Below are 27,386 nucleotides of genomic sequence, written 5' to 3'. Positions count from 1 at the left end.
GTCCATTATCTCTTAAACTGTCACCCCATTCTGTTCTGAACCTCTGATCTACTTTCTCTAGCCCCCCCAAAGCCCTCCTACTGTGCCATGTGGGATTCCTGAATTATAATCAGCAAACTCCCATATATACTCAACCTCTGTAGCTCTCTCAAGTGGCAGCTACTTTTTTTACTCATACATCAGGGCCAGAACTTTGCTTCTCACTGCTGTTTACAAATGAGTCTTAACCTTCCTCCTTCAAGAACTCCAGCCATCCTGCTAAATTTCCCAAAACTCTTTTTCAAGTACTGACATCCCATTATCGACCCCCACTCACTGAAGGCTCAGCACTAGTCTTTTTCTCTGCCCTGTTCCCCTTGTCATTTCTGGAGCTCTTGACATTCACATGGATGCTCTATCTAACAATAATCCACCCCCATCACTCATCCTCAGTCCCACTCTAGACGCAAGCATTTTTTTTTAACATATTTATTGGAGCATAATTGCTTTACAATGTTGTATTAGCTTCTGCTGTATAACAAAGTGAATCAGCTATACATATACATATATCCCCATATCTCCTCCCTCTTGTGCCTTCCTCCCACCCTCCCTAACCCACCCCTCTAGGTGGACACAAAGCACCGAGCTGATCTCCCCGTGCTATGCAGCTGCTTCCCACTAGCTATCTATTCTACATTTGGCAGTGTATTAGACCCAAGCATTTTGACTACACCATTTTCGAAAATGATTTCAAGCACCAACACAAACCACTACGTCCAATCCTCCCAGTTCACTTGTTCTTGCCATAATCTGCAACAACCTGGACGACCAATCTTCATCTATGACCACCAAACAAATGACCCCTTTCTCTTGTCTTTCCTTCTACCTCCTTTAAATTCTGAGATCCAGCATTATAATCATTCCCCTCCCAAATGTCATCAGCTCCCTTGCCCTTCCCTCTCTCCCCTACCATGTTCACCTGGAAAAGAACCCACTCCTGGCTGAACCATGTCCAAAATCAGAATGGAACAGCTGAGAGTTGTTGATGAAAATCATACAGTCTGACCTATCGTTTTGCACTTTAAGTTTTTCCTCACCCTGTCCAGTTATCCTCCTCCATTCCGCTTATAAGTTCACTTTTAAGATGAACCCACACCTCATACCTCTCTTAAACCTCCCACATCCTCACCCCTCTCCTCACTTCCAAGTGCTGACCACATCTTGTATATTATTGGAAAAGGAGAAACAACCATCAGACAGGACTTCCCTATCCCACCATCAAACCTACCACCTTACCTGCTCCTGTTCCTACTTCAGGCTACTCCCTCTACTTGTGCACTGGACCTCTTCTTCTCTCACCTTCTCAAGAACTTCCATCCTGCACTTCTTCTTTCTTTGCTCTGCACCATCAGTTCTTCCTTCCTTATAGAATCATTTCCATCAACACATAAACCTGCTCTATATCTCCCATCTTTAAAAAAGAATCTTCCTAAGTCCAGATCCTCCTCTGTCAACCACCTACTCTCTTCTCTTCCTCACATCAACACTTCCCAAAAGTTGGCTACCCTCACTCTTCACCTCTCATTCACTACTCAATCCTTTCCAAACCGCCTTCATCCCACTACTCACTGAAGCTGCTCTGAAGAAGCTCATTGGGCAGGAAGAGGTTAACTCAACAGGACTGGGGTGTTTGAACCCTGCACATTCTAAAGACAGGACTAGTCTTGACCAGCTCCTGAGAGATAACCTTCAAGCCCTTGGAATATCCTGCCTGATAAGAGTATCTTTGTACATCTGGGACCTTGGTTTATGCTAACAGTGTATTTTCTGGTGAATACCTGTTTTGTTCACCTGAGACCCTGGGCCACAATGCATCAGTTTGACCTTGGGTGGGGGCTGAGGTCTGAGTAGTTAAGGTCAGTCACAGGGGCACTCAACGCCTAGGTGACTGACCCCCAATAAAAACCCTGGATGCCAAGACTCGAGTGAGCCTCCCTTGAGGTTCACATACTTCAGATGTGTTGTCACACATCGTTGCCAGGAGAATCGAGCCCCATGTGTACAACTGCACTGGAAGAAGACAACTAGAAGCTTGTACTTGGTCTCTCCTGAACTCTGCCCGGTGTGTCTTTTTCCTTTGCTGATTGTAATCTATATCCTTTCACTCTAATAAACCATAATCCTGAACATAAAGAATAGCTTTCTTGGGCTTCCCTGGTGGTGCAGTGGTTGGGAGTCCGCCTGCCGATGCAGGGGTCACAGGTTCGTGCCCCGGTCTGGGAAGATCCCACACGCCGCGGAGCGGCTGGGCCCGTGAGCTATGGCCGCTGAGTCTGCGCGTCCGGAGCCTGTGCTCCGCGATGGGAGAAGCCACAACAGTGAGAGGCCCACGTACCGCAAAAAAAAAAAAAAAAAAAAAGAATAGCTTTCTTGAGTCCTGTGAGTCCTTTTTGCAAATCATCAAACCTGAGGATAGTCTTGGGGACCCTCAACACAGTCACCAATAACCTCCAGCTGCTAAATCTAACACACAGTTCTCTGTCCTCTTACAGCGCCTCTCTTCTCTCCTGAAACACTTCCCTGCTGGAGCTGGGACACACACTCTCCCAGTTCTCCTACCACTCTAGCTATCCCTCCCCAGTCTCTCTTATTGCTTCCTCCTCTCCCACCTGATAATATTAATAAATACTGCTGGTTACAATACTAATACTCAGAATAAATCTATGAAATCCTAATTTTCCTGAGTTGACAATCATGAAAACATGTGAGCCATGGAATGAACAAATAAGTGCCACCATAGCCCCCAAATTTTAGCCCCTTTTAAGTCCCTGCTATTTTCTTTAATTCTTACGTCACCTAATGCGTTCTATGTAGACTTTCTCATCTTCTCATTTTTATACTTAAAATTCAGTTTTTCTATATTCTCTGTACCTTCTGTGTTTAGGTATATAGATGTCCATAAGGCATGCATTCATTCAAAATTTACTGCTATGCTGCATCTATGCTCCAATTGCTGTACCACAGATGAAGATGCATATGGCAGTCCCCGCACTCAAGATGTTTTCAGTATATTGTAGGAGACAAACCAAGAGTGCCAACATGGTATGGAAAGTGTCCTGGCCACAAAAGCAGTGATTCAGTGTTCTGAATCAATGCTAAGAATCTGACACCCCCAAACCAACCAAACAGCATCCAAACTGTAAAAGTCCTAAAAAGGGACTTTTAACCCACCTCCTTATTTCATCAGTTAGGCAGACAATGTGCTCCTGCATCCGGCGCAGCCGGATTTCATAGCGTACATCTTTAGCTTGTGGGTTGTAGTTTCTGGCATAAAAGCCCCGCCAATAGGCCTGAAGCTTGGTGGCTGCTTCATTCAATTTCTGAAGGGCAACTTTATTTTGTCCCAAAGTAAGAGATCTATGGGTTAAAACCCTGCAAGGAAGTTTCTCTGAAGCTGTTTGAGAGATGGTTTCTTCACTGTCTGGCTGTGTATGGAAGACATTGTGTCCAACTGACTCAGGAAAAGATGTAAGACTGTGGGTGTCATCCTTCATGATGGCATAGTTTACTGTTGGCTCACGACAAGGTAATAGCCCATCTTTCTCATTTACCTCTGTACTGATAGCACTTTTTGTCATCTCAACAGAATTCTCATTTGCAGCCCAAAAAGCCTTTTCCCCTTCCTTATCAAAGCCGTTGTTTTCCAGACATTTCACAGATTCATCTGCAGCACCATCATTTTCTAGGCCCAAGTTAATGTCTTGCAGCCTCAGCTCAACTGTAGGTGATACTGGAGAGAGTCCTGATGCAACTGGCATAAAAGTAGACTCTGAAGAGAGAAGACTACAGTTTAACTTGTCTTCATCTGTCTGGATGTCTTCCAGGTGCAGGTCATTTCGAGAATATCTTGTAGTGTGTACAGAGGCTGGAAAGTTATTCTTAACAGCATATAAATGGTCATCATTACTGCTTATCCCAACCCAAGAATTGACCTGGATGACGGGTTCTAAAAGAATCAACAGAACATCATTTAAACATTAAATGTTTAAAGAAGTATTTTTTCAGTTGGATCCTTTTAATGAACTCTAATCCCTGAAATATAGTAAAGTGCAATGAAATGATTTCAGTAATTTCCTCCAATATGCCTAAAACACCAAACCAAATATTTTTAAGAAAATGAATTCTTGCAATGGTCATAAGAATAATCAAAGTACCAGGTCACTTCAAAAGGTAGCAGTTCTCTGAACGTTTTCAAAAATTAGACATATAGTCGTTATATATGTCTATCTGTGTATATACATATATATAAAATATAAGATCCAAATGTTCACTTAAGCTAACAAGTACAAAATTATGAAAACATGTACTTTTTTTGTTTTATGATACCAAACAGATCAAACAACTTGGAGAAAAAGGATCAGAGATCAGTTAACTTCTTACCACTTTCCTGGACTACCTGGCAATCTTGAATGGGGCTGGAATGCTCCGGTACAAGGGATGCCCTTGTTTCAACAGGAGCAAGAGAAGACGACTCTTCATTTTGGCTCTGGTTCATCAACTGCCTCTGGTGAAACCTAAAAATCAGTAACTTCTGATGTGATTTAACGCAAACCAAAAAAAGAAAGCTTTTTCTGCTCCCTTTGAAGGGTAACACTGTCAAAAAGGTAGAAGTTTACAAGCTTTCAAAGTATATACCTTTGAAAGGCAAGAATATAAAATGGGAAAAAGACAGTCTCTTCAGCAAGTGGTGCTGGGAAAGTTGGACAGCTGCATGTAAATCAATGAAGTTAGAACACACCCTCACAGGGGAGGGTGGTGGTCCAGTGGTGGTCCAGTGGTCCCTCCATGCTCTCACTGCCGAACACCCAGGTTCGATCCCTGGTCGGGAAACTAAAATCCCACAAGCTGCTCAGTGCAGCCAAAAAACAAAAAAAAAACAAAAACAAAAACAGAACACACCCTCACACCACGCACAAAAATAAACTCAAAATGGCTTAAAGACTTAAACATAAGACAAGACACCATAAAACTCCTAGAAGAAAGCATAGGCAAAACATTCTCTGACATAAATCATACCAATATTTTCTTAGGTCAGTCTCTCAAGGAAATAGAAATAAAAACAAAAATTAAAAAATGGGGGGCTTCCCTGGTGGCACAGTCGTTAAGAATCTGCCTGCCAATGCAAGGGACATGGGTTCAAGCCCTGGCCCAGGAAGATCCCACATGCCACGGAGCAACTAAGCCCATGCACCACAACTACTGAGCCTGAGCTCTAGAGCCCGCAAGCCACAACTACTGAGCCCACGTCCACAACTACTGAAGACTGCGCGCCTAGAGCTCGTGCTCCACAACAAGAGAAATCACAACAATGTGAAGCCCGTGTACGGCAATGAAGAGTAGCCCCTGCTCACCACAACTAGAGAAAGCCTGCTCACAGCAACGAAGAACCAACACAGCCAAAAATTTGAAAATTAATTAATTAATTATTTTTAAAAGCCATTAAAAAAAAAGAGGGACCTAATCAAACCTACAAGCTTTTGCACAGCAAAGGAAACCATTAAAAAAAAAAAAAACAGCAACAACAAAAGAAAAGACAACCTACAGACTGGGAGAAAATATTTGCAAACGATGCGGCTGACAAGGGCCTAATCTCCAAAATATACAAACAGTTCATACAACTCAACAACAAAAAAACCAACCCAATTGAAAAATGGGCAGAAGACCTTAACAGACATTTCTCCAAAGAAGACATACAGATGGACAGTAGGCACATGAAAAGATGCTCAACATCACTAATTATTGGAGAAATGCAAATCAAACCTACAATGAGGTACCACCTCACGTGGGTCAGAATGGCCATCATCAAAAGTCTACAAATAACAGGGACTTCCCTGGTGGTCCATGGTTAAGAATCCATTGAATCCTATCCAATGCAGGGGATAGGGGTTCAATCCCTGGTCGGGGAACTAAGGTCCCACATGCCACGAGGCAACTAAGCCCATGTGCCACAACTACTGGGCCCTCGCGCTCTACAGCCTGCTTACCACAACTAGAGAGAAGCCCAAGCACTGCAACTAGAGAAGCCCACACACCACAACGAAGATATCGCGTGCCGCAACTAAGACCCAATGCAGCCAAATAATAAAATTTTAAATAATAATAAAATTAAATTTAAAATTATTTAAAAATTTTTTTAAGTCTACAAATACAAATGCTGGAGAGGGTATGGAGAAAAGGGAACCCTCCTACACTGTTGGTGGGAACGTAAATTGGTGCAGCCACTATGGAAAACAGTATGGAAGTTCCTCAGAAAACTGAAAATAGAATTACCATATGATCCAGCAATCCCGCTCCTGAGCATATACCCAGACAAAACTATAATTCAAAAAGACACATGTACCCCTTGTTTATAGCAGCACTATTTACAATAGCCAAAACATGGAAACAACCTGAATGTCCATTGACAGATGAATGGATAAAGAAGATGGGGTACATATACACAATGGAATACTACTCACCCATAAAAAAGAATGAAATAATGACATTTGCAGCAACATGGATGCAACTAGAGATTATCATACTGAAGTATGTCAGAAAGAGAAAGACAAATACATATGATATCGCTTGTATGCGGAATCTAAAATATGGCACAAAAGAACCTATCTACAAAACAGAAACAGACTCACAGACATAGAGAAAAGACTTGTTGCCAAGAGGAAGGAGGGGAGGGAGAGGGATGGACTGGGAGTTCTGGGTTGGTAGATGCAAACTATTAAATTTAGAATGGATAAACAACAAGGTCCTACTGTACAGCACAGGGAACTACATCCAATCTCCTGGGATAAACCATAATGGAAAAGAATATAAAAAAAGAATGTCTATATGTGTATAACTGAGTCACTGTGCTGTACAGCAGAGATTGACACAACATTGTAAATCAACTCTACTTCAATAAAATAATTTTTAAAAAAAAAGCAGAATGTATATACCTTTAATAACCCCCAAATTACAAAGTCTCATTTAAAAGCACTGGATAGAAAAGGTTAAGAAACTTATTTTTAAATCACATAGTCAGACACCATCATATGCATATACATGCACAAACCTTCAAAGGCAGGATCTCTGATAAAAGAAATGACTACTAAATGCTTCTAGCTATACTTTTTTTTTTGGCTGCGCTGCACGGCTTGTGGGATCTTAGCTCCCCAACCAGGGACTGAACCTGGGCCCTCCCCAGTGAAAGTGTGGAGTCTTAACCACTGGACCACCAGGAATTCCCAAACAATACTTTTCTTTTCTTTTTTTTTTTAATTTTTATTTATGTTTGGCTGAGTTGGGTCTTCGCTGCCGTGTGCGGGCTTTCTCTAGTTGCAGCGAGCGGGGACTACTCCTCGTTGCGGTGCGCAGGCTTCTCATTGTGGTGGCTTCTCTTGCTGCGGCGCACAGGCTTAGTTGCTCTATGGCATGTGGGATCTTCTCGGACCAGGGATCGAACCCACATCCCCTGCATTGGCAGGCGGATTCTTAACCACTGCGCCACCAGGGAAGACTCCAAGCTATACTTCTTTTATTTTATTTTATTTTATTTATTTATTTATTTTGCGGTACGTGGGCCTCTCACTGTTGTGGCCTCTCCCGCTGCAGAGCACAGGCTCCGGACGCGCAGGCTCAGCGGCCATGGCTCACAGGTCCAGCCGCTCCGCGGCATGTGGGATCCTCCCAGACAGGGGCACGAACCCGTGTCCCCTGCATCAGCAGGCAGACTCTCAACCACTGTGCCACCAGGGAAGCCCCAAGCTATACTTCTTAATGTTAGTATTTTAAAACCCATATGAAACACCCACATTAAGGGACAAATGCAGTTTTTAAAAATCCCACTCTCCCATGCTGCTTGGCTCTCCCCACTGAAGAAATGATTAGCAATGCAGTTGCTGGGGAGCAAACTGGACTGCCCTGCAAGGTTCGGTTCCCCTACAGAACTGCTACAGTGACCAGTGGCCCAAGTGCCCAGAAATGTGGGCTGCAGCACTCACCTCAGTCCTACTAACCCTGCAGGAAAGAGTCAGAGGTATTTTCACTCGTGAATTTATCAACCGCTACAGATAAATGGGCTCACCTCTGCTTGCTCAGAATCTTCTCTAGTTTGGCATCCTCTGCACTCTGAAGACCCAGCGTAGAAGTGAGAGGACAGACTGTGGCCAGATACTGGACAAGCTGGATGTGCTGGCCAGGCCGATACGCTCTCCCCTTGCCTTGACTATACAGCCATTCAGCTTTCAAACTGGAATTGAGGGACATAAAGAAGAAGGGATGGCACTAGGGTAGACAAGATACATTTTTAAGCAATAATGAGTCTTCCTTCTTAATTTACCTTTATAGCATCATTGGATATTTTTCATAAATTCACTCAAGTTAAAAAGAAAATCTATCCTTCTGATTCATTCTCCTTACTATTACAATGTTTTAAACCTTTTTTCTTGCTTAGGAGCACTTCCAAAGATTTTTACTAATATTTTAAATTTATTTAAAATAAATATTTTCCAAATATTTTAAAATTATTTTCAAAGAAGCAATGAATAGTCCCTTCATTCACTATCAAACTGAAGTACCTAAATACATAAATTGTGTTTAAATCCATTAGTTCATGATAGTTTTTTAAAGCTAATTGGTCACAGCTGAAGGATGCTAGTGAACTACCGACTCATTATTTTTAAAAACTGGTAATTAAAGGAGACAAATTAAATATTATTAGTTCTACCTTTCCTATACAAACTATACCAATGACCAAACAGTTACTTCATAGAAGTATTCCAGCTAATAAAAAAATTAATGATAGAATTAAAATTTCACCATTTTGCAACTCTCAATGAATTAATGGATTTAGGCACTGATCATTAATAGCTACTCCTAACACAAGAGACAACCAGACACCATGTGCCTCTCAATAGAACCCACAAAGTAGTCCTTCTCCCAACAAAAATCTGATCAAACCTCCACATTCAACTACCAATTTACAGGAAATACAGAAGGAGAGGAGTATGTCAAAGGACACAGAGACATAGCAATTGGCAAAATAAGCACAGTGGGAAACTCTATAGGACAAATAATCTGATTTCTTCAACAACCAAAAAAAGAGAAAAGAAAGCAAAGAAAATAAGAAGAGGAGGAACCCATGGAGAGATTTGAAAGCATCATCTTGGACCTCCAGCCAAGTCAAGCCTTCAAACGACTCCTGCCCCATGTGATCTCACTACAAGATCCCAAGTGAAAACTACCCAATCAGCACAGCCAACCCATGGAGCATGCAATGATAATACATTTTTAAAACACTGAAAAAGAGAGCAGGAAAGAAATTTTTTTAATATATCAACCAATTACAATGTATGGTCTTATTTCGATCCTGTTTCCAAAAATCCATTACAAAACTGCATTTATGAGGACTACTGGAAATGTAAGCACTTAACTAATATCTGGTGTTATTATGGAATTATTGTTAAATTTTTTGATAAGTGATAACAGTATTATAGTTATTTCTTTAAGAGTCCTTATCTTTTAGAGATGAAATTATATATAATCTGAGACTTGTTTCAAAATCATACAGGAAAAGGGGGTGTGGGTGAAGGTAGAGATGAACAAAGTTGGCCATGAATTGAAAACTGCTGAAGTTGGGTGACAGATTCAGGGGAGGTCATTACACTACTGTTTACTTTTGTAATATGTTTGAATTTCTTTTTTTTTTTTTTTTTTTTTTTGCAGTACGTGGGCCTCTCACTGTTGTGGCCTCTCCCGTTGCGGAGCACAGGCTCCAGACGCGCGGGCCCAGCGGCCATGGCTCACGGGCCCAGCCACTCTGCGGCACGTGGGATATTCCCGGACCGGGGCACTAACCCGTGTCCCCTGCATCGGCAGGCGGACTCTCAACCACTGCGCCACCAGGGAAGCCCTGAATTTCTTTTTAATTAACATGCTTTTGCCTCAATTTTATCATTCTTAAATCTGCCCATCAACTTGAAGTTAAAGTTGCATCATTTTGGCATACTTTGTTTCTCTGTACATCATTTAACTCAGCATTGCAAATAGTTTGAAAATCACTTCCAATCCACAACCCTTTTCTTCAACCTTCACGTTAAGGTATCCACATTATGCAAAAAACTGTACAGTCCAAAACTGTTAAGCCACCCAAGATGTATTATAGACTGAAAAGAAACTGGTTCTTTTGACAGCTGGTTAAATAGTGCAGAAGAGTCTCGGTGCAGTAAAATGAGTTTGGTTTTCTATGATGTGCCAGTGTCACAAGAAAGGTGAAACTGTTTTCTAACAATGAGATATAAGGTATGCCAAGCTGATTAACTGAAGTCACGTAACAATAAAAATTTTAATACACTTAATAAAAATAATTAGAAGTATTTCTTCCATAGACACATTCCTGTGGATTAAATAAAGCTCATTCAGGATATTCATGAACTCTGCTCTCAGTTTCCATAAGTTCTGCAAAGCAAATGGCTTGTTGAAAGGCTGTCCCTAAAAAAGGTCCATAATAGAGAACAATCCCTAACTTTAATAATAGCTAGCAAGCGACGCTTCCAGGTTATAGGCGGTTTGTAGTTTGGGAGGAAAGAAAAGCGAAAGTAAAAGGATACAGAAGGAGGCTCAGGTATTCCACAGTTTAAGTGTATGAGGTGAACCACGAACTGTGGAGTATCAACTACTGTAAGATCTGTTTTCCTGCCTTTGCTTCACATTCATCAATAAACACACCATTACACAAGTTTATTAATCCATACGATATTTTCTTAGGTAAAAAAAATCTCTCTGCCCATTCAAAGACAAAATTAAAATTAATTCAACTCTAACATATTAATTTCAAATCACTGGAATATGACTTTTCTCTTGAAATTAAAGGAACAGTCTACATTATATAACAGGGATAGCAACTACTGAGAGAATTTAAAACTGCTCTTTCACCTAATTAAAAAAAAAAAGGAATAATGGATGAAATGATATCTGGTATTTGCTTTTAAAATATCCTAACCAAAAAAAAAGTGCGGGATAGATGAAACAAGATTGGCAAAATGTTGATAACTGTTGAAGCCACATGGTGGGTATTTAGGTGTTCATTATGTTACTCTACTTCTGTATATATTTTAAATGTCCTTTCAAAAAAAGAAACGTCTCCAAAATTCTGCTCCCTAAGTTCTGATCTGTAAGCAACAGAGGTGTAGCTTGGTACTAGGTCCTATAAACAGTAAAACAGAGAGTGAAAACAAATTCAGAAAGAACTCCAAATACTGAGGTGTTACACAAAGGTCCTTCCCCAGGTGTGCTTCTCTCTGAGAAAGCCCTCAGCCAAAGCACCACAGCGGTGGGTGACTGCTCAAGTTACTTTTTTGGGTGACACACACACTTGAGATCTGGCTACCCAAGGTCATCAGGGAACTTGGGACACTTTTCATCATGGAGAAAAAATTTAACTTGGTTGTTCTTAGCAAACAACAGGCTGGATAGATACAAAAACTAGAAATTCCTTCCTGCCTATCCTTCAGGGCAATTCCAAGGCTGACCAGGAAAATGCTGGAACACTGCTCAGGCTACCCACTCATTTTTCAGTCAATAGCTCTCCCTTAGAATAATTCCTCCCTCCAAGACAAAATACTTCCAGAGTTGTTTTAAAACATGGGAGCACTGTTTACAGACTACACAGTTGTCTCAGACATCAACTGCAGCAGCATTTTTCTCAACAACCTAGGTTCTTTGGTTTGAATAGGACTCTATTTACCCACTCTTCTATGCACTGACATTTGGGTTGTTTCCCAAATGTCTCACATAGCTCCCAAATGTTTGGAGCTATTATGAATAAGGCTGCTACGAACATGCTTATATACATGTTTTTTGGTAGACATAAGCACCTATTTCTCTAGGGTATATACCAGAAACCAAACTGCTGGGTCATAGTGTATTTATAAGTCCAACTTCAGTAAATACTGCCAGTTTTTCAAAATGGCTGCACCATTTACACTCCTAGAACAGTGTATGAGAGTTCCAATTGTTCTACATACTCATCAATACTTAGTATTGTCCGTCCTTTTAATTTTAGCTACTCTGGTGGGAGCTGGTTGATTTGAAGCCTCCATAATAAATGAGGAAAAAAATAATCTTTCTGAATTATCAAAAATATCAACATAGTGGTTATCTCTAGTGGGGAGGGGAGTTATGATGAGAGTGGGGCAAAGGAGATCTCTGGAGTGCTGGTTTTGTTCTAGTCTTATTTTCAGTGATGATTATATGGGTATTTTTAAATAGTACGTTTGAACTATTTCTGAATTATATGATACTGTGCAATTTTTTTTTAATGTGGGGGGGAAAAGAATCTGTCTGAGAAAGGGTTGCTATTATGCTACACTCCCACCTCTTCCTTCCTCCCATACTTTAGTGTAGAATAACCCCACAGAGAGAGAGAGGCTACCCAAGTAAAAGTCCACTCTTCCCTACCTCCTGAAGAATCTGAAATTAAACAACTACAAAACATTATAGAGAAAGTTCCAAAAAAATACAAATTCACCTTAAAGTCACTTGGATTAAAACCATTTCCACAGTATAGAAACATAGCCTTTGCATTATTATTCATCTATTCAACAGATATCTTCTGCTTTTTAACACTAGCTTTAGTTTCTACAAAACTCTTCAATCCCCAGTCCCTATCCTTAAGTAATAATGACAATTATCACTTATTAAGCATCTACTGTCTGACCAGTATTATGTTATATCCATTATCTTTAGTTCTCATAGCATCCTTGAAAGCTAGGTAGTTTTAGCCACATTTTACAGATGAGAAAACTAAGGCTCAGAGAAGTTATGGAACTTGTCCAGGCCACACTGTTAATGGGAGGCAGGGAAAGATGTGAAGTTTTCTCTTGTCTCTCCTGACCAGGTCTGATTCTCTTCCCAGGTCTCTCTTTATACCAAACCCTTACCTCTGCCCATCTCACCATGCTGCTGCCACATATGAAAATGTTGCCAGTCCTACTCCCACAGAGAAATCTGATAACGTCTTTCTTTCTATTAAAGGAAGATCCAGAGAAGATAATCCAAGTAAACCCATATTCTAGCTTTAGAATTACCCACAGTTTGAAATAAAATAAGGTGTCTGAATACACAGCAACACTCACTGCAGGAAAAAGGAAAAGTCACACTTTTTTGTAGGCAAACCAGAGCTGACATATGTCCTGCACCCTACACCAGCACCACCACTATGTAGCTCCTGGTTGCCATTCCTCACTGCCCCACACCCTATACAGCAACTAGATGCAAGAGAGGGAGAAAGAAAAGGAAAACCTTGTCAGTAATCTACCATTCCTTCTCCCATCGGGAAACCCCTCAAGCGACTTTCAATCTGTAGAACAGGACAAAAACAGCGAGGAAGAATGTATGTGTTGAGTCCATGAATGCAGGTGTGTATGCAGTGAAAGGAAGAAGAGAAATGAGGCAGAGTGAAGAGAATTAAGTCATCCTGATTCTCACTATCCTCTCTAAATCCACCCCTTCTTGTCCACAACCTAGTTCCTTACCTCCCCTGAAGCTCTGATTCTACTGATCATGTGCCAGCGTCCAGAAGACCCCATCATGCAGGGGTCCCAGCTCCAAGCTGCAAAAACCATCAAAGATCTAGAGAAGGGGGAGTTCCCACTTCTGCTGTTTCACAGGTAGAAGGTGAGGACCAATCAGCATGTCTGCTACCAGTTCCAAATTGGAACTCTGCACGCATTTTCCCAAGGTCACTGTTATAAAGAGTAGTTGGGTACTAAGGTATTATTAATACTGCCTTTACAATATGATGGATAGAAGCTTTTGTGGGATTGATCTGAAATCCTACACAGCATCTATAACATGGTTTCTATGTAGAAACGCTCCAAGCCCCAAACAATCGATTAACAAAAGGATTTTTAGAAATCAATTTGTTGTATGTTGGGCAAGAAGTTAAACTCACTAGCCCCAACCTCTAAGGTTGATATTTATTTCTTATCTTTTTTTAGAAAGGATAAAAAATCCTAAATGAACAGCACAGAGTCTGCTATATGATGGTACAAATGATCTTAATTTCTAAATGCACATTTCAAGAAATATTCAGTTTATTAATCTGTAGTAAGCTAGAAATGGGCTTTTCAGTTAACTTCCATAATAAGTGTGATGTTAAAGAGGTCACGTTCACCTTTCCTTCTGCGAAATCACATATCCATCTAGGACTCTGAGGTTTAAGCACCAGCTGACGATGTATGGCCGATAGTCGAACCCTGGAATGGAAGGTGTTGCCATCACACAAGGATTGTTCATGATCGACAACTGTTCCAATTCAGTTAAGGATGCCAGAAAAGAGATCTGGAACAAAGGACAGCTTTGTTGAATGAAATGGACTACTCAGTGTCAAGCGCAGGGCTTCCACTGATTACACATCTTTGGCAGTTTGAGAATGTAACAATTTCCCTCTTGTTTTGAAAAGTGACAAGTAACACTCTTATATTATCCACTGACTTCCAAAATTCCAACAATATGGCCATCTGTCCTTGCTGCACAAAGTCCCTTAGAAAGCACTGTTTCCTAGCAAAGAGAACCCTATTTTGAAAATATAACAGCAGCCAGAAAAAGGTGCAGAGTGTGCCTTATTAACCCTGTTAATGTACATGTCCCTCTACCAACAATTACTTCCCAATGGAGTGATAAGTACAGCACTGCAAATGAAATTAAGCCTTAATAACCCACTGACATTAAGTAAAAGTAGAAAGAAAAATAATGGTCTTCTAGAGCCAAGTGTTTCATCCTGATAGCAGTTTCTTCCAAGATGCTCACAGTCTAAAGTGAGCTCACAACCCTTTCCTGCATCTCTCCTGACCTTCCAGCTTCCCAGATCCCATAAGATACCCTCAAATTTTACCTCATTTAAGTCCCGGATTTCATTTTCTGCCAAAGAAAGTATAGCAAGACATCTGGGTAGATAAGCAGGTGCCATTCTAAGAGAGGTGATGATATTTCCATGTAAAAGTAGGGTCTTGAAAGTAAAAAGAAAATGCATTACAAATGAAAAGATTACAAATAAATTGGTCTATTTTGATAAAACCAAAATGGTGTGCACAAACATAAAGTGATCTGTTTTATTATACTTCTCATCACACACAAATCAAAGACTGCTAATGCTGGAAGGGTCCTACGTGGTCTTCTGGTCCAACTCTCCTTTTTCACATCCACATTCTAAGCTCAAGAAAGTTTAAAGACTTGTCCAAGAACATATGCTTAGTGTAGGCATGTTGTGAGATTTAAGTTATTAAAACTTGAGCAATTTCCAACATACGTGTTCATTTCCTTTTAAAACATCAAAACAGAGGGTGAGAAAAGTGAAAGAAAACATTCATTAAAACAATCAGGTATAAAGCAAATTTTCCAAGAGAGAGAGATAACCCACAAACCATAATTTGCAATTATATTCTCTTGGTAACTTAAAGCTTGAGGAAGGCTGAATGTGCTTAGAGATGGTGCTGACTCAAATTAAGTCAGCAACAATGAAGAATAAAGCGAATACTCCCAACACCCAGGATTTTTTTTTTTTTTTTGGCTGCGTTGGGTCTTCATTGCTGCATGTGGGCTTTCTCTAGTTGCAGCGAGCGGGGGCTACTTTTCGTTGCGGTGCACAGGCTTCTCATGATGGTGGCTTCTCTTGTTGCAGAGCACGGGCTCCAGGCACGCGGGCTTCAGTAGTTGTGGCTCTCGGGCTCTAGAGCGCAGGCTCAGTAGTTGTGGCACAGGGTTTAGTTGCTCCGAGGCATGTGGGATCTTCCTGGACCAGGGATCAAACCCATGTCCCCTACACTGGCAGGTAGATTCTTAACCACTGCGCCACCAGGGAAGTCCCAACACCCAGGATTCTGATAAGGTAATCATGCCTCCATTCCAGAAAAAAAAAAGTTCAATCATTTTTAGTTCATTTGAATTCTCTTAGTATCTGGCTACATCAAATTGCTTAGAATAATTGTTGCTAAAAATGATTTCTGCTAACAATATAGTGAAATTTGAGCTAATAATACTGTTTCTAAGGTTAATGAATTCATCTGATGCTAATAATATCCAATGGAGGAAAAATATGGAAAAAGCCTACACATGTTGAAGCTGTGGTGCCAACTGTTACTTATTTCAGCAGTCCCCAACCTTTTGGCACCAGGGACCGGTTTTGTGGAAGACAATTTTTCCACAGACCTGGGCGGGGGCGGGGTGGGGGTGTGGGGGGATGGTTTGGGGATGATTCAAGCGCATTACATTTATTACACACTTTATTTCTGTTATTATTATGTTGGATTATATAATGAAATAATTATACAACTCACCATAATGCAGAATCAGGAGCCCTGAGCTTGTTTTCACTTGCCATTCACTGATAGGGTTTTGATATGAGTCCACAAGCAATTGATTTATTATGGTCTCTGTGCAGTCAAACCTCTCTGCTAATGATAATCTGTATTTGCAGCTGCTCCCCAGTGCTAGCATCACTGCCTCAGCTCCACCTCAGATCATCAGGCATTAGATTCTCACAAGGAGCGTGCAACCTAGACCCCTCGCCCGAGCAGTTCACAGTAGGGTTCGCGCTCCTATGAGGATCTCATGCCACTGCTGATCTGTCAGGAGGCGGAGCTCAGGTGGTAATGCAAACGATGGGGAGCAGCTGTAAATACAGATGAAGCTTTGCTCACTCGCCTGCCGCTCACCTCCTGCTATGCAGCCCATTCCTAATGGCCCAGGGTTTGGGGACCCCTGACTTATTTGATTACATTCCCCTCTATAAAAAGTGCTACAGGCCACAGATTTTTTAAATTAAAGTGAAGTTAATTTTGATAATTTAGTAATATCTATTACTAAAAAAATAGCAATCTTGAGTGTCAAAAAACAAAGTAAAGTTCAGGAATGTTTACTCTCAAGCCCACCAACATGTTATGTACTATATAACTGAAGCTGCTAACGTTGGCTGATTGGGCATGAAGGGAATTTCATCATGTTTGTTGGATGGTAAATAAGAATTAACCTTAACTACAACAACCAGTTTTAGTTAAAGTAAATCAATTATAGAAATTAACAATAAAAAGTTCCATACTTAATTTCTGGCACTCTAATAGAATTTTTATCATAATGAACACTATCTGTTCTTCATAACAGCAGGCTGATTTTAGATCAATTAGGTTATTTTCTCTTGGTATTTTAGTATAAAATTTCAGAAATGACATAGAAAACACATTTACCTTCAGTGATGCCAATTTAGATAGATCACCTATCTGGGGTATGTTATTGTCTGATAAATCGAGGTGTTGAAGAGCTGTGCAGCTATTGATTTGTTCCATGGCCTATTACAAGAAAAGGATCACATTATTTCACGCACATGAAATCAAAAAATGAAATTCTTCCCTATTTCCTGTAGCTGAGCCTCTTGCCTCCTCTGCCCATTATCAGAAGCAGAGGAGCAGGGCTTAGCAAGAGAAAAAAGAGGCAGTGCCAACAGAATCTGGCATACTGCTATATGGCTAGTTTCTACCTTCATTATTTCTCTAAGAGTAGAGTCAGATATTTATAGCTTAAAGAAACTTTTAGTGATGACATGTGACAGTTGGTATAACATAGACTTTACAATTTAACAATGGAGCCAAACTGCCTGGATTCAAATCCTAGCTCTGCAACTTCCTGACTGTGTGACCTTGGGCAAGTTACTCAACTTCTCTGTACTTCAGTTTCCTCATCTATATAATAAGCATAAAGACTGTACCTACCTTATTGGCTGTCATGAGATTGAATAAGTTAAAATTGTTAAGGTGGTTAGAATAGTACTTAGCATACATTACATACTCAATAGAAGTCAATTATCATCATTTAATCCAGTTCCCTTACCTAGCATATCAAAAAATAAGACACAGAAATATTTATTAACTTACCCCAAATTATAGAGCTACTAAGTGGTGGAAGCAGGACTAGAAGCCAGATCTCCTGACTTTTAAAACATTATATTCTCCACTGTACCATTAAACATGTACATAAAACTTAATTCAGCATGAATTTTCAAAATGAGATTTTTTTTTTTCAGTTTATGTTAACTGAAATTATCTCTGCGGAATGGGAGTGGATACTTTCACTTTTTATTCTATTTTTTTCTATACTGCTTAAATTTCTTTTTCACAGCAAATACTTTTGTGAAGTAAAAAAAAAAAACCTAATTACTTAAAAAAAAAAAGAAAGAAAGAAAGAAAGAAACAATTCACCTTGAGATTATTTCCTGCCAAATTCAGCCATTCCAAATGTACTAGTTCCTTTAGGCCTTCCACATAGCCAATGCTATTATGAGGCAAATTTAATACCCGGAGTTGGGTCAGTTTGGCCACACCCATCATCCGCACCAGCCGATTGTTAGCCACTGACAACTGTGGAAAGAAAACATACCATTATTCTTAGGAGTAAAATATAAATATTACTTTCACATTAGGGTGGTTAAAAAGATTTATTTATATGGCCCAACATTCCCAAATATACAAACCCAATTTGTACTTTTCACATATATTGTCTAAAAATTCTGCAGTGCAACTATTAGTTGTTGTTGTCATTCCTAAGCAGTGGAAAATACAGATAAAGCTGAGCAATCAGACCTCCTCCAACTACTAAAAGAAAACATCTTTAACACAGCAACTACTTGAGAATGTAAACTCCACAATAACAGAGTCCTTTCACTATCTCCATCAAAATCTAGAACAGTACCAGACACATAAGGGCCCAATAAACATTTGTTGAAGGAATGAACTAATCAACTCTTTACCCCCACCATGAAATAAAAGGTTATCTTAACAACACAATATTTTGCCAACATAAAATGTTTTCTTTTTTAACAAGTGCTCTTTTTTCTAGTCTACTCTAAAGGCAGCAAAAATGTGTTCATCTTCAGTAGAAATTTAAAAAGCATCACTTAATAATCATCATGTAAAAATTAATTTTTTTAATTTTTTCTTAAATTATTTTATTCATTTATTAAATAAATTTATTTGTTATTAAAAGTTTTAAAAATTTAAGGCAACATTTACTGCTTTCTAGGCTTGCAGAGTTACTTTTTGTTATCTTACTCTTTTATTTTGTATAATAATAAACTGGTCTTATATAACTATTTCCCCCACATAGCAATACCTACCTGTATTAAACGTTTGCATTTCTCAAGATTTTCCAATTTAATAATCTGATTTTTATCCAGAATCAAAGTATGAATATCAACTTCATAGGGTAAGTTTGGACTTAATTTCTGTAGCCCCTGTCCTGACCAATTGACCACTGATCCTTGAAAAGAGAAGGGAAACTGTTAGAAAACACAACTACAACAGCTGAGCATAGGGATAAAATTATACTCATAAAATCTTATACATTTAGAGTTAGAAAACACTAGAGCATAATAAACATCAAGCTTTAAAAACTAAAGCAATCAATTTCTAAGTGACTACGGATTGAAATTATTCATTTTCCTTTAGAAATATCAAATTATACCTAGATTTGTGATATTCTACTCAAGTTTCTTTTCTTTCTTTTTTTAAATTAATTAATTAATTAATTTATTTATTTTTGCTGTGTTGGTCTTCGTTGCTGCACGTGGGCTTTCTCTAGTTGCGGTGCGCAGGCTTCTCATTGCAGTGGCTTCTCTTGTTGCAGAGCACAGGCTCTAGGGCGCCCGGGCTTCAGTAGTTGTGATTCGCAGGCTCTGTAGTTGTAGCTTGCAGGCTCTAGAGTGCAGGCTCAGTAGTTGTGGCGCATAGGGCTTAGTTGCTCCATGGCATGTGGCATCTCCCTAGCCCAGGGCTCAAACCCAAGTCCCCTGCATTGGTAGGCAGGTTCTTAACCACTGTGCCACTACGGAAGTCCATCTACTCAAGTTTCTTTGATATAATACTTTGGAATTCTTCACATTTAAATATAAACTATTACTTCAATATTTTGTGCCTAAGTAATGACAGTATTTTTTAAATGTAACTAATCTTTTGATAGAGACCAATGTGCTTATAATATCAGTATATCATAAAGTGCCCAAACTATTTTGAAAATCAAAGTATAGTTAATTTATCTACAAAATGGAAATAATATACCTAATTCATTAAATTGATGTGGGGATGAAAAGAGAAACCATATGAACAGCACTTAGTCCCATTCCTGGCACACAGAATTCAATAAAGTAATTTGGTATGTTTAACAGACGTTCAAATCCTGGCTCCACTAAGCTAATCACTGTGGTATCTTGGGCAAGTTATGGATCTCTTTTGGGCTCACTTTTCTACTCTGTAAGATGGGAATGATAATAATACCTGCCTTATAATGTTGTTCTACAAAGAAAATGAGATAATTTAAAAAAAAAAGGCACTCAGAACATAGTCTTGCTCATATAAAAAGTGCTTGTATAAATGTTAACTATTATTATCAGTACATTGCCATGGTGGGCTGGGGAGGTGGAGTTTAAGAGCTACAGATAGATTTGTGATATCTATCACAAATAGATTGTGCAGGGGGCGGGCCAGAGAAACTGCCAATTTCATATTTCTACCCAGATTAAGATTACTGCGGGAAATAATTATGCGAAATTGCTCTCCTGAAGGGTTTCAACCAACGTTTTTCCATTGTCTAATGGCTTCTAGCATTTGGGGCGGGGAGAGGGGGTCATTCGATTCTGAGAATTTGGTGAAAGATATATACCGTCCCAGGAAAATGCATAGCCTTTGCACACAATTCAAAGGGATCGAGAGACCTCTTAGACTCTCCCTTCTAGATAATGAGCCCCAGACCTAAGCGGTGGAGACGAGCATTCACCTTCAGCCCTGACCCTGACCCAGAGCCTCCGAACTGTAACCAAAACAAAGGAGCTCCGCTCACACGGCACCTACAAAAGCACCCACGCCGCGCGTTCCGCTGGGCAGAGACCAAGCTATACCTCAGGACCCGGTCTGCAGAAAAAGGCATGGAGAACTGTGGGCTCTGGATAACCCCCAGATTTTATCACGGCCACCGGACACTTCCAAGAAAGGGTCCAACGTCAATCTCTATCTATCTATATCTATATCTAGATTTTTTATTTTATTTTTTTTGCGGTCAGCGGGCCTCTCACTGTTGTGGCCTCTCCCGTTGCGGAGCACAGGCTCCAGACGCGCAGGCTCAGCAGCCATGGCTCACGGGCCTAACCGCTCCGCGGCATGTGGGATCTTCCCCGACCGGGGCACTAACCCGTGTCCCCTGCATCGGTAGGCGGACTCTCAACTACTGCGCCACCAGGGAAGCCCCCAACGTCAATCTAGAGAGCTGTGTTTGAGACAGGGTTTTCTTGAACTTTCTAGGAATCCACGGGAAAGGGGGAGATTCTGCAGTTTTCACTTGGGCACCCAGAACTCAAAGTAAACATCCAAGAAAGATTACCGCGGCGGCCAGAAACCCACCGCCCAGGCATCCTCAGGAGCGCGGGGGCAGCGCGAAGGTCTCTTGGGGCTTGTAGTCCCCCGCTTGGCCCTCGCTGCGACGCCGGAGAGCCAGGCAGCGCCCAGGGGACTTCAACTCCCAGAGGGCAGCGCGCCTCCGCGATGCCCACAACCCCACATCAGAAGAACTGGTCCAGAACTGAACCCCTAAACCCAGTCTTCTTCTCTCCACCAGGTAACAATAATTCAGTTCTATGGAGTAAACATGGGGACCCAGGGGTGGGGATCGCCTTACCTTCTCCAACAGGCAGAGCCGCGTCGACGCGCGCCACCGCCATACTTCCCGCTTGCTAATAATACCAAGCAACCGTCCTCCGACTGCTAGGTGGAACTCGTAGTCGGGAGGAAGAAGCCAGAGACTACAGATCCCAGGATGCACGGCACCCAAACGGCCCAATTGGCTGCCTACAACTAACGATGCGAAACCCGGGTTAGAATATGAGCCAAAGTGAGTTTGGAAACCGGGTCAACTCCCCTTGTTTGGCAGGGAAGCAGGCTATTGTTAAATGATCATTTCACTCTCTTTTCTAGGTGTTTTCGAAATTTGACACTTTTACCATCGGGGTGATTATAAAGTCACTACTCAATACAGACCGAATTTGAGGACTCATTGCTAGAGACTTCAAGCAATGGGGGCTGTCCCTTCTTTTGACAATTCTGAATAAGTGAGAGTGTTCAACTCATCTATAGGCGATTTTGTGAGTTAGTCAAAATAGATACATTTTATTTGAAAATTTAGCTTAAGCATGTTGAGATAGAAGCTTTTATACAGTATTTTTAAGTGGTTGTTCTTGAATAGTTAACAGAACTTTAGACCTGGGAGTATATTTAATAGGTATAAGCCCAGAATTTTTCCAGAGAGTATACAAAAGAAGTTTACAATACAGTGTCCAAACTCAAAAATTACACTGCCTTGCTGGAGAGGATATAGCTATATCAAAAAGCTTACACTTTTGACACAACTATTACATTCTAACTAGTGTGATTGTAGCAATGAACTCAATAAGCTTTCAGGAAATGGAGAAAGAAATAGAAACTATAATCTTCAGAGAAGACTTAAAGGAGGAAGTGAAACGGAGCTAAGGCTTAAAAGATGGGTAGACTCTAAACAGTTCAGGAGTATATAGAAGACGAAAAGACAGTACAGGCTGCAGGTGGAGGCAGGTAGTAATGAAACTAACCTGATAGCACCACACAATGTAGAGAGGGAGCTTCCAATTTCTACTGCCCACTCCTTCATTCCCTCTTATTCTGAATTCCCCTCTTTCTGAAACAGCAGTGTCCAAAATCTCTGATAATTTGTTTGAACAAAATCCCCATAACTCACGCTTCTAGGTTTCCAGGCAATTGATTCTGTGAGCATTCCCTCCTTCCTGAGTCCTCCTCCTATCTCTCTGACTACACCTGCTTTAATTCTTTTTTTTTTTTTAACTCTGTTTCCCACTGTTTTAGTCTGAAGACAAATTTCTTAACTCTGAACAGGGAATTAAGACTAGGAATTTTTTTCTTCTAACCAAGAGACCCCTTACCTAGAAAGTACAGTCTTACTATATAGGTGTAAGAACAAAGCAAGCCTGAATTCTGTCTCCTACTAACCTTTGTTCCCTGGAACACCTGGTGAGGACTGAGGCGAGTCTCCAGCTCAGGGAGAGAGAAAGGGTTTACAGTTCTCTCCAGTTTTGCAGGGCAATGACTTGGGAGGGGGGGTACTGGATGCCCAGAAGGTACCTGAGGAGCAGAGCTACCTGCAAGTTTACATCAATAGCAGAACCAGAGTTTTGTCTGGTTTGTCTGACCTGGGATCCTGAGGAAAGGGCCAAAGGATTCTCTTCATGGGGTTAACTGAGTATAGTCATAGCTCTTAAAGAGAGTGGCCACAGATCCTGGGCACATGCCCAAGTAAGCCAGCAACCCTTTAAAATCATACCATGGAAACTTTTGTGCTTCAGATACGGCTTTTGCATCTAAAATCAAATTGCTACACTTTAACTAAATTGCTTCATTTTGTGCATATGTTAAACCCTGCACTGCACACTCTGATCAATTTCCAATCAGTCTACTAACCAACACCATGAACTTCTCAACAAGGTAGCATTTTTTGGCAGGCTTAGGCCCCACAAGAAAGACTTTCCCTCCTATCAGCACAGTGTACTTGATCTCTGCAACAGCTGATCCCCCCGACTCATCTTTCCCATCTCTAATTCATCTGCTCACTGCTACTGGCATGATCTAAGTAAAACAACACCTTTTATCATATTAATCCCCTCCTCAAAAACTTCCCTCTTGAAATTCAACTTTCCAGGGCAACCATAATCTGGCCTCACCCTACTTCCCACTAGTTTTCACTTGGCGCTTTTGATTGAGGGAATGACAAAATGATACTTGTGTTTTAGAAAGGTTAAACTGCTCATGAAACAAGGATGAATTGAAAAGCAGAATAGTGGCAGGAAGGAGACTGTTGTAATAGGGAATGGTAACCTTTAACAAACAGAGCAGTTTCAGGAGAGTATTATGTACAAGTTTAGGTAACATGAAGTTAAGTGACTAGGTAGACAGAAAACTGGAACAACAGTTTGGATAGTGCAATTTATCTTGACAAAATAAAGGAGTTTTTCTAATTAGGATGACATCTTATGTTTGAAAGAAGTAAATATAATAATAACTTTGAAGTTTTAAAGTTTTAAAACTAAGAAGTTACTGATCTAAAGAATTTTGACACTAAAGATTTTGAAAATGTGCCTTATTTTTACAATAAAAGTATTTTACATGATTTTTTTGTGATTTATATGAAGGTTTAGGTGTACAAAATCAAAAGTTTTCTTCTCTGGTTAGTATTCATTGGTAGACTTTTATGGTCCTCCTCTCTTATCTATGACCTGTGACACTGAAGGAGAGACTACCAACTGTGAAAAAACAGTTCATGGGTGTCAATGAAAAACTTAATCAACAGTCGATCTAAGAAAGAAGTGGAAAATTTTATTCCAGTCAACCTGATGATTGTAACCCAAAAAGCTCTGAGGACTCTTCTGTCCATTAGAGGTCAAAGCATGGTTATGTTGCAGGAAGGGGGACCTCTTCCAGGGCCTGAGAGAGGGCTCTTGTCTAACACTTGGAAATGAATTGTCCGAGGAGACACACATGTTGACAAAGCAGGAGACTTTATTGGGAAGGGGCACCCAGGTGGAGAGCAGGAGGGTAAGGGAACCCAGGAGAACTACTCTGCCATGTGGCTCCTAATCTCGGGTTTTATGGTGATAGAATTAGTTTCCAGGTTGTCTCTGGCCAATTATTCTGACTCAGGGTCCTTCCTGGTGGTGCACGCATCACTCAGCCAAGATGGAGTCCAGCGAGGAGGATTCTGGGAAGTCGGTAGGACACGTGGACTTGTGTCTCCTTTTGACCTTTCCCAAATTCTTCCAGTTGGTGGTGGCTCGTTAATTCCATGTTCTTTACCAGGTCATCCTGTTTAAGATAACTCATTCAAATGGTTACTGTGGTGCCTGGCCAGGGTGGGTGGTGTCAACCAGTGTTTCCCCTAAAGTTATATAAGTTTTTGAGACAAATTAGGTATTATTGACAGTTTACACAGTCCATATCTACAGTACAAAGCGAGTACTTTGTACTCACTGGGGGCCATCATGGCCCCTTACGAGATTAAGAGGGAAGGTTATCTTCTAAGGAGTTGTGACCTTGTGTGAGATTAAGAAGGAAGGTTATCTCCTAAGGAGGTCTGGTTAATGCAGATGCACAATACACACTAAAGGAGGCCCAAACGGGCAGTGAAAATTTTATGTTTAAAATTTCTTGTCATGCCATAAAATATGAATTTTATTTCATCACGGGTTATCTAGAAGCTCCAAATGAGCATTAACTTTCCTCATTATTAGTTATCATTACTTAATAGGTGTTACATACACAATAATAAAAACTAAACAGTGCACAAGGTTATACACATAGTTTCAAGTGTTTTGTCTGTGCACTCATCTAGAAGAGGAGATGCAGCTCTTTCAAATTATCGAAGTGGTCTGTAAATCAAAAAGAAGTTCAGAACCACAGTGAAAGAATTTCAGTAATAAAATTCTACAATAATATTTGGATGGAGGGGCTAACTACTCTGCCTTATTATTTTTTATTTTATTTTTATTTCTAGCTGCATTGGGTCTTTGTTGCTGCACGTGGGCTTTCTCTAGTTGCAGCGAGAGGGGGCTACTCCTCATTGAGGGGCACAGGCTTCTCATTGCGGTGGCTTCTCTTTTTGCGGAGCATGGGCTCTAGGCGCGCCGGCTTCAGTAGTTGTGGTTTGTGGGCTCTAGAGCGCAGGCTCAGTACTTGTGGCACAGGGGCTTAGTTGCTCTGCTGCATGTGGGATCTTCCCGGAGCAGGGCTCAAACCCCTGTCCCCTGCATTTGCAGGCAGATTCTTAACCACTGCACCACCAGGGAAGCCCCTGCTTTATTATTATAAGGAGGTTCTAGCTGGGCTTCTGTCTAGAGATTAGTGCTGAACAAATAGGAAGCTCTCTCTGGGAGAGGAAAATAAAATAGTTTGGGGGAACCAGTGAATGATTGTCTCCACCACCCCTCTGGATGTAAACTGCCAGCCCACCATTCTCCAAAGTAGTGAGATTTCAGGAAGGCCAACAGAACAGTCTTAAAGAATTGATCCCAAATAGCATGAAATGTCAGGGCCAAAATAATTTAGAAGAGTTAGCCATCTCAAGATGAGATACTAAATATTTTATTTTATTTTCCCCCATATGACATATCAGCTAATATCTGAGAAAAAGAAGAGGTGAAAGTAAAAATAAATTTCAAGAATAAAGCCACTGTCACATATATACAATGGAATATTACTCAGCCATAAAAAGAAACGAAATTGAGTTATTTGTAGTGAGGTGGAGGGACCTAGAGTCTGTCATACAGAGTGAAGTAAGTCAAAGAGAAAAACAAATACCATATGCTAACACATATATATGGAATCTAAAAAAAAAAAATGGTCACGAAGAACCTAGGGGCAGGACAGGAATAAAGACGTAGACCTACTAGAGAATGGACTTGAGGACAAGGGGAGGGGGAAGGGTAAGCTGGAACAAATTGAGAGAGTGGCATGGACATATATACACTACCAAATGTAAAACTGATAGCTAGTGGGAAGCAGCCACATAGCACAGGGAGATCAGCTCGGTGCTTTGTGACCACCTAGAGGGGTGGGATAGTGAGGGTAGAAGGGAGGGAGATGCAAGAGGGAAGAGATATGGGGATATATGAATATGTATAGCTGATTCACTTTGTTATAAAGCAAAAACTAACACACCATTGTAAAGCAATTATACTCCAATAAAGATATTTAAAAAAAAAGAGAATAAAGGCACTGTGAAATACTTTTCAGGTGACTTTGCCTAACTAACTGGGAAGAAGATGACTTTTGTTTAAAAGAATAATAAAGGAGGGACTTCCCTTGTGGCGTAGTGGAGAGTGCAGGGGGGCCGGTGTTCGACCCCTGGTCAGGGAACTACATCCCACATGCATGCCACAACTAAGAGTTCGCACGTCACAACTAAGGAGCCCACGTGCTGCAACTAAGGAGCCCTGGAGCCACAACTAAGACCCGGTGCAACCAAATAAATAAATAAATATTTTTTTAAAAAAAGAATAATAAAGGAATCCTTGACAGCTTTATTTCATCATCTCTTTTGAAGTGCTTCTAAAAGGCAGTGAAACCTATATAAGTGATTCATCATATTTCCAATTCAAAATTAAGTGAATGTTTAAATAAAAAATTGTAATTTTAATTTATATTTGGAACACTATGAGTGCTTAAAAGCTCAAAAAGTTCATTTTTATAAGAGTGGTAGTTTTACTCTCTACCCCACCCCCCCAACATGATTCATTTTTTAAA

The 27,386-nt window shown here is 40.5% G+C and overlaps 1 protein-coding gene across 2 annotated transcripts in view; it reads right to left on the bottom strand.

Annotated features, from left to right (window-relative positions):
* Positions 1-21,831, bottom strand: part of CEP97 (centrosomal protein 97) — a 28,480-nt gene extending 6,649 nt beyond the window's left edge. The window contains exons 1-9 of one of the 2 annotated variants that reach the window (XM_060010584.1): positions 21,724-21,831; positions 19,175-19,317; positions 18,261-18,419; positions 17,253-17,354; positions 14,906-15,019; positions 14,186-14,352; positions 8,096-8,260; positions 4,420-4,553; positions 3,211-3,985 (exon numbers count right to left, since the gene is read on the bottom strand). In XM_060010584.1, the coding sequence (XP_059866567.1) occupies positions 3,211-3,985; positions 4,420-4,553; positions 8,096-8,260; positions 14,186-14,352; positions 14,906-15,019; positions 17,253-17,354; positions 18,261-18,419; positions 19,175-19,317; positions 21,724-21,766 (1,802 nt within the window). In that variant the 5' untranslated portion in view covers positions 21,767-21,831. The remainder of the gene's footprint in view (positions 1-3,210; positions 3,986-4,419; positions 4,554-8,095; positions 8,261-14,185; positions 14,353-14,905; positions 15,020-17,252; positions 17,355-18,260; positions 18,420-19,174; positions 19,318-21,723) is intronic. The other variant, XM_060010585.1, reaches the window with a different exon arrangement.
* Between the last annotated feature and the right edge of the window lie 5,555 nt (positions 21,832-27,386).

Source organism: Delphinus delphis, chromosome 4, assembly GCF_949987515.2.
Source record: "Delphinus delphis chromosome 4, mDelDel1.2, whole genome shotgun sequence".
Classification (NCBI taxonomy): Eukaryota; Metazoa; Chordata; class Mammalia; order Artiodactyla; family Delphinidae; genus Delphinus; species Delphinus delphis.
This window is presented reverse-complemented; position numbering and strand designations above follow the sequence as displayed.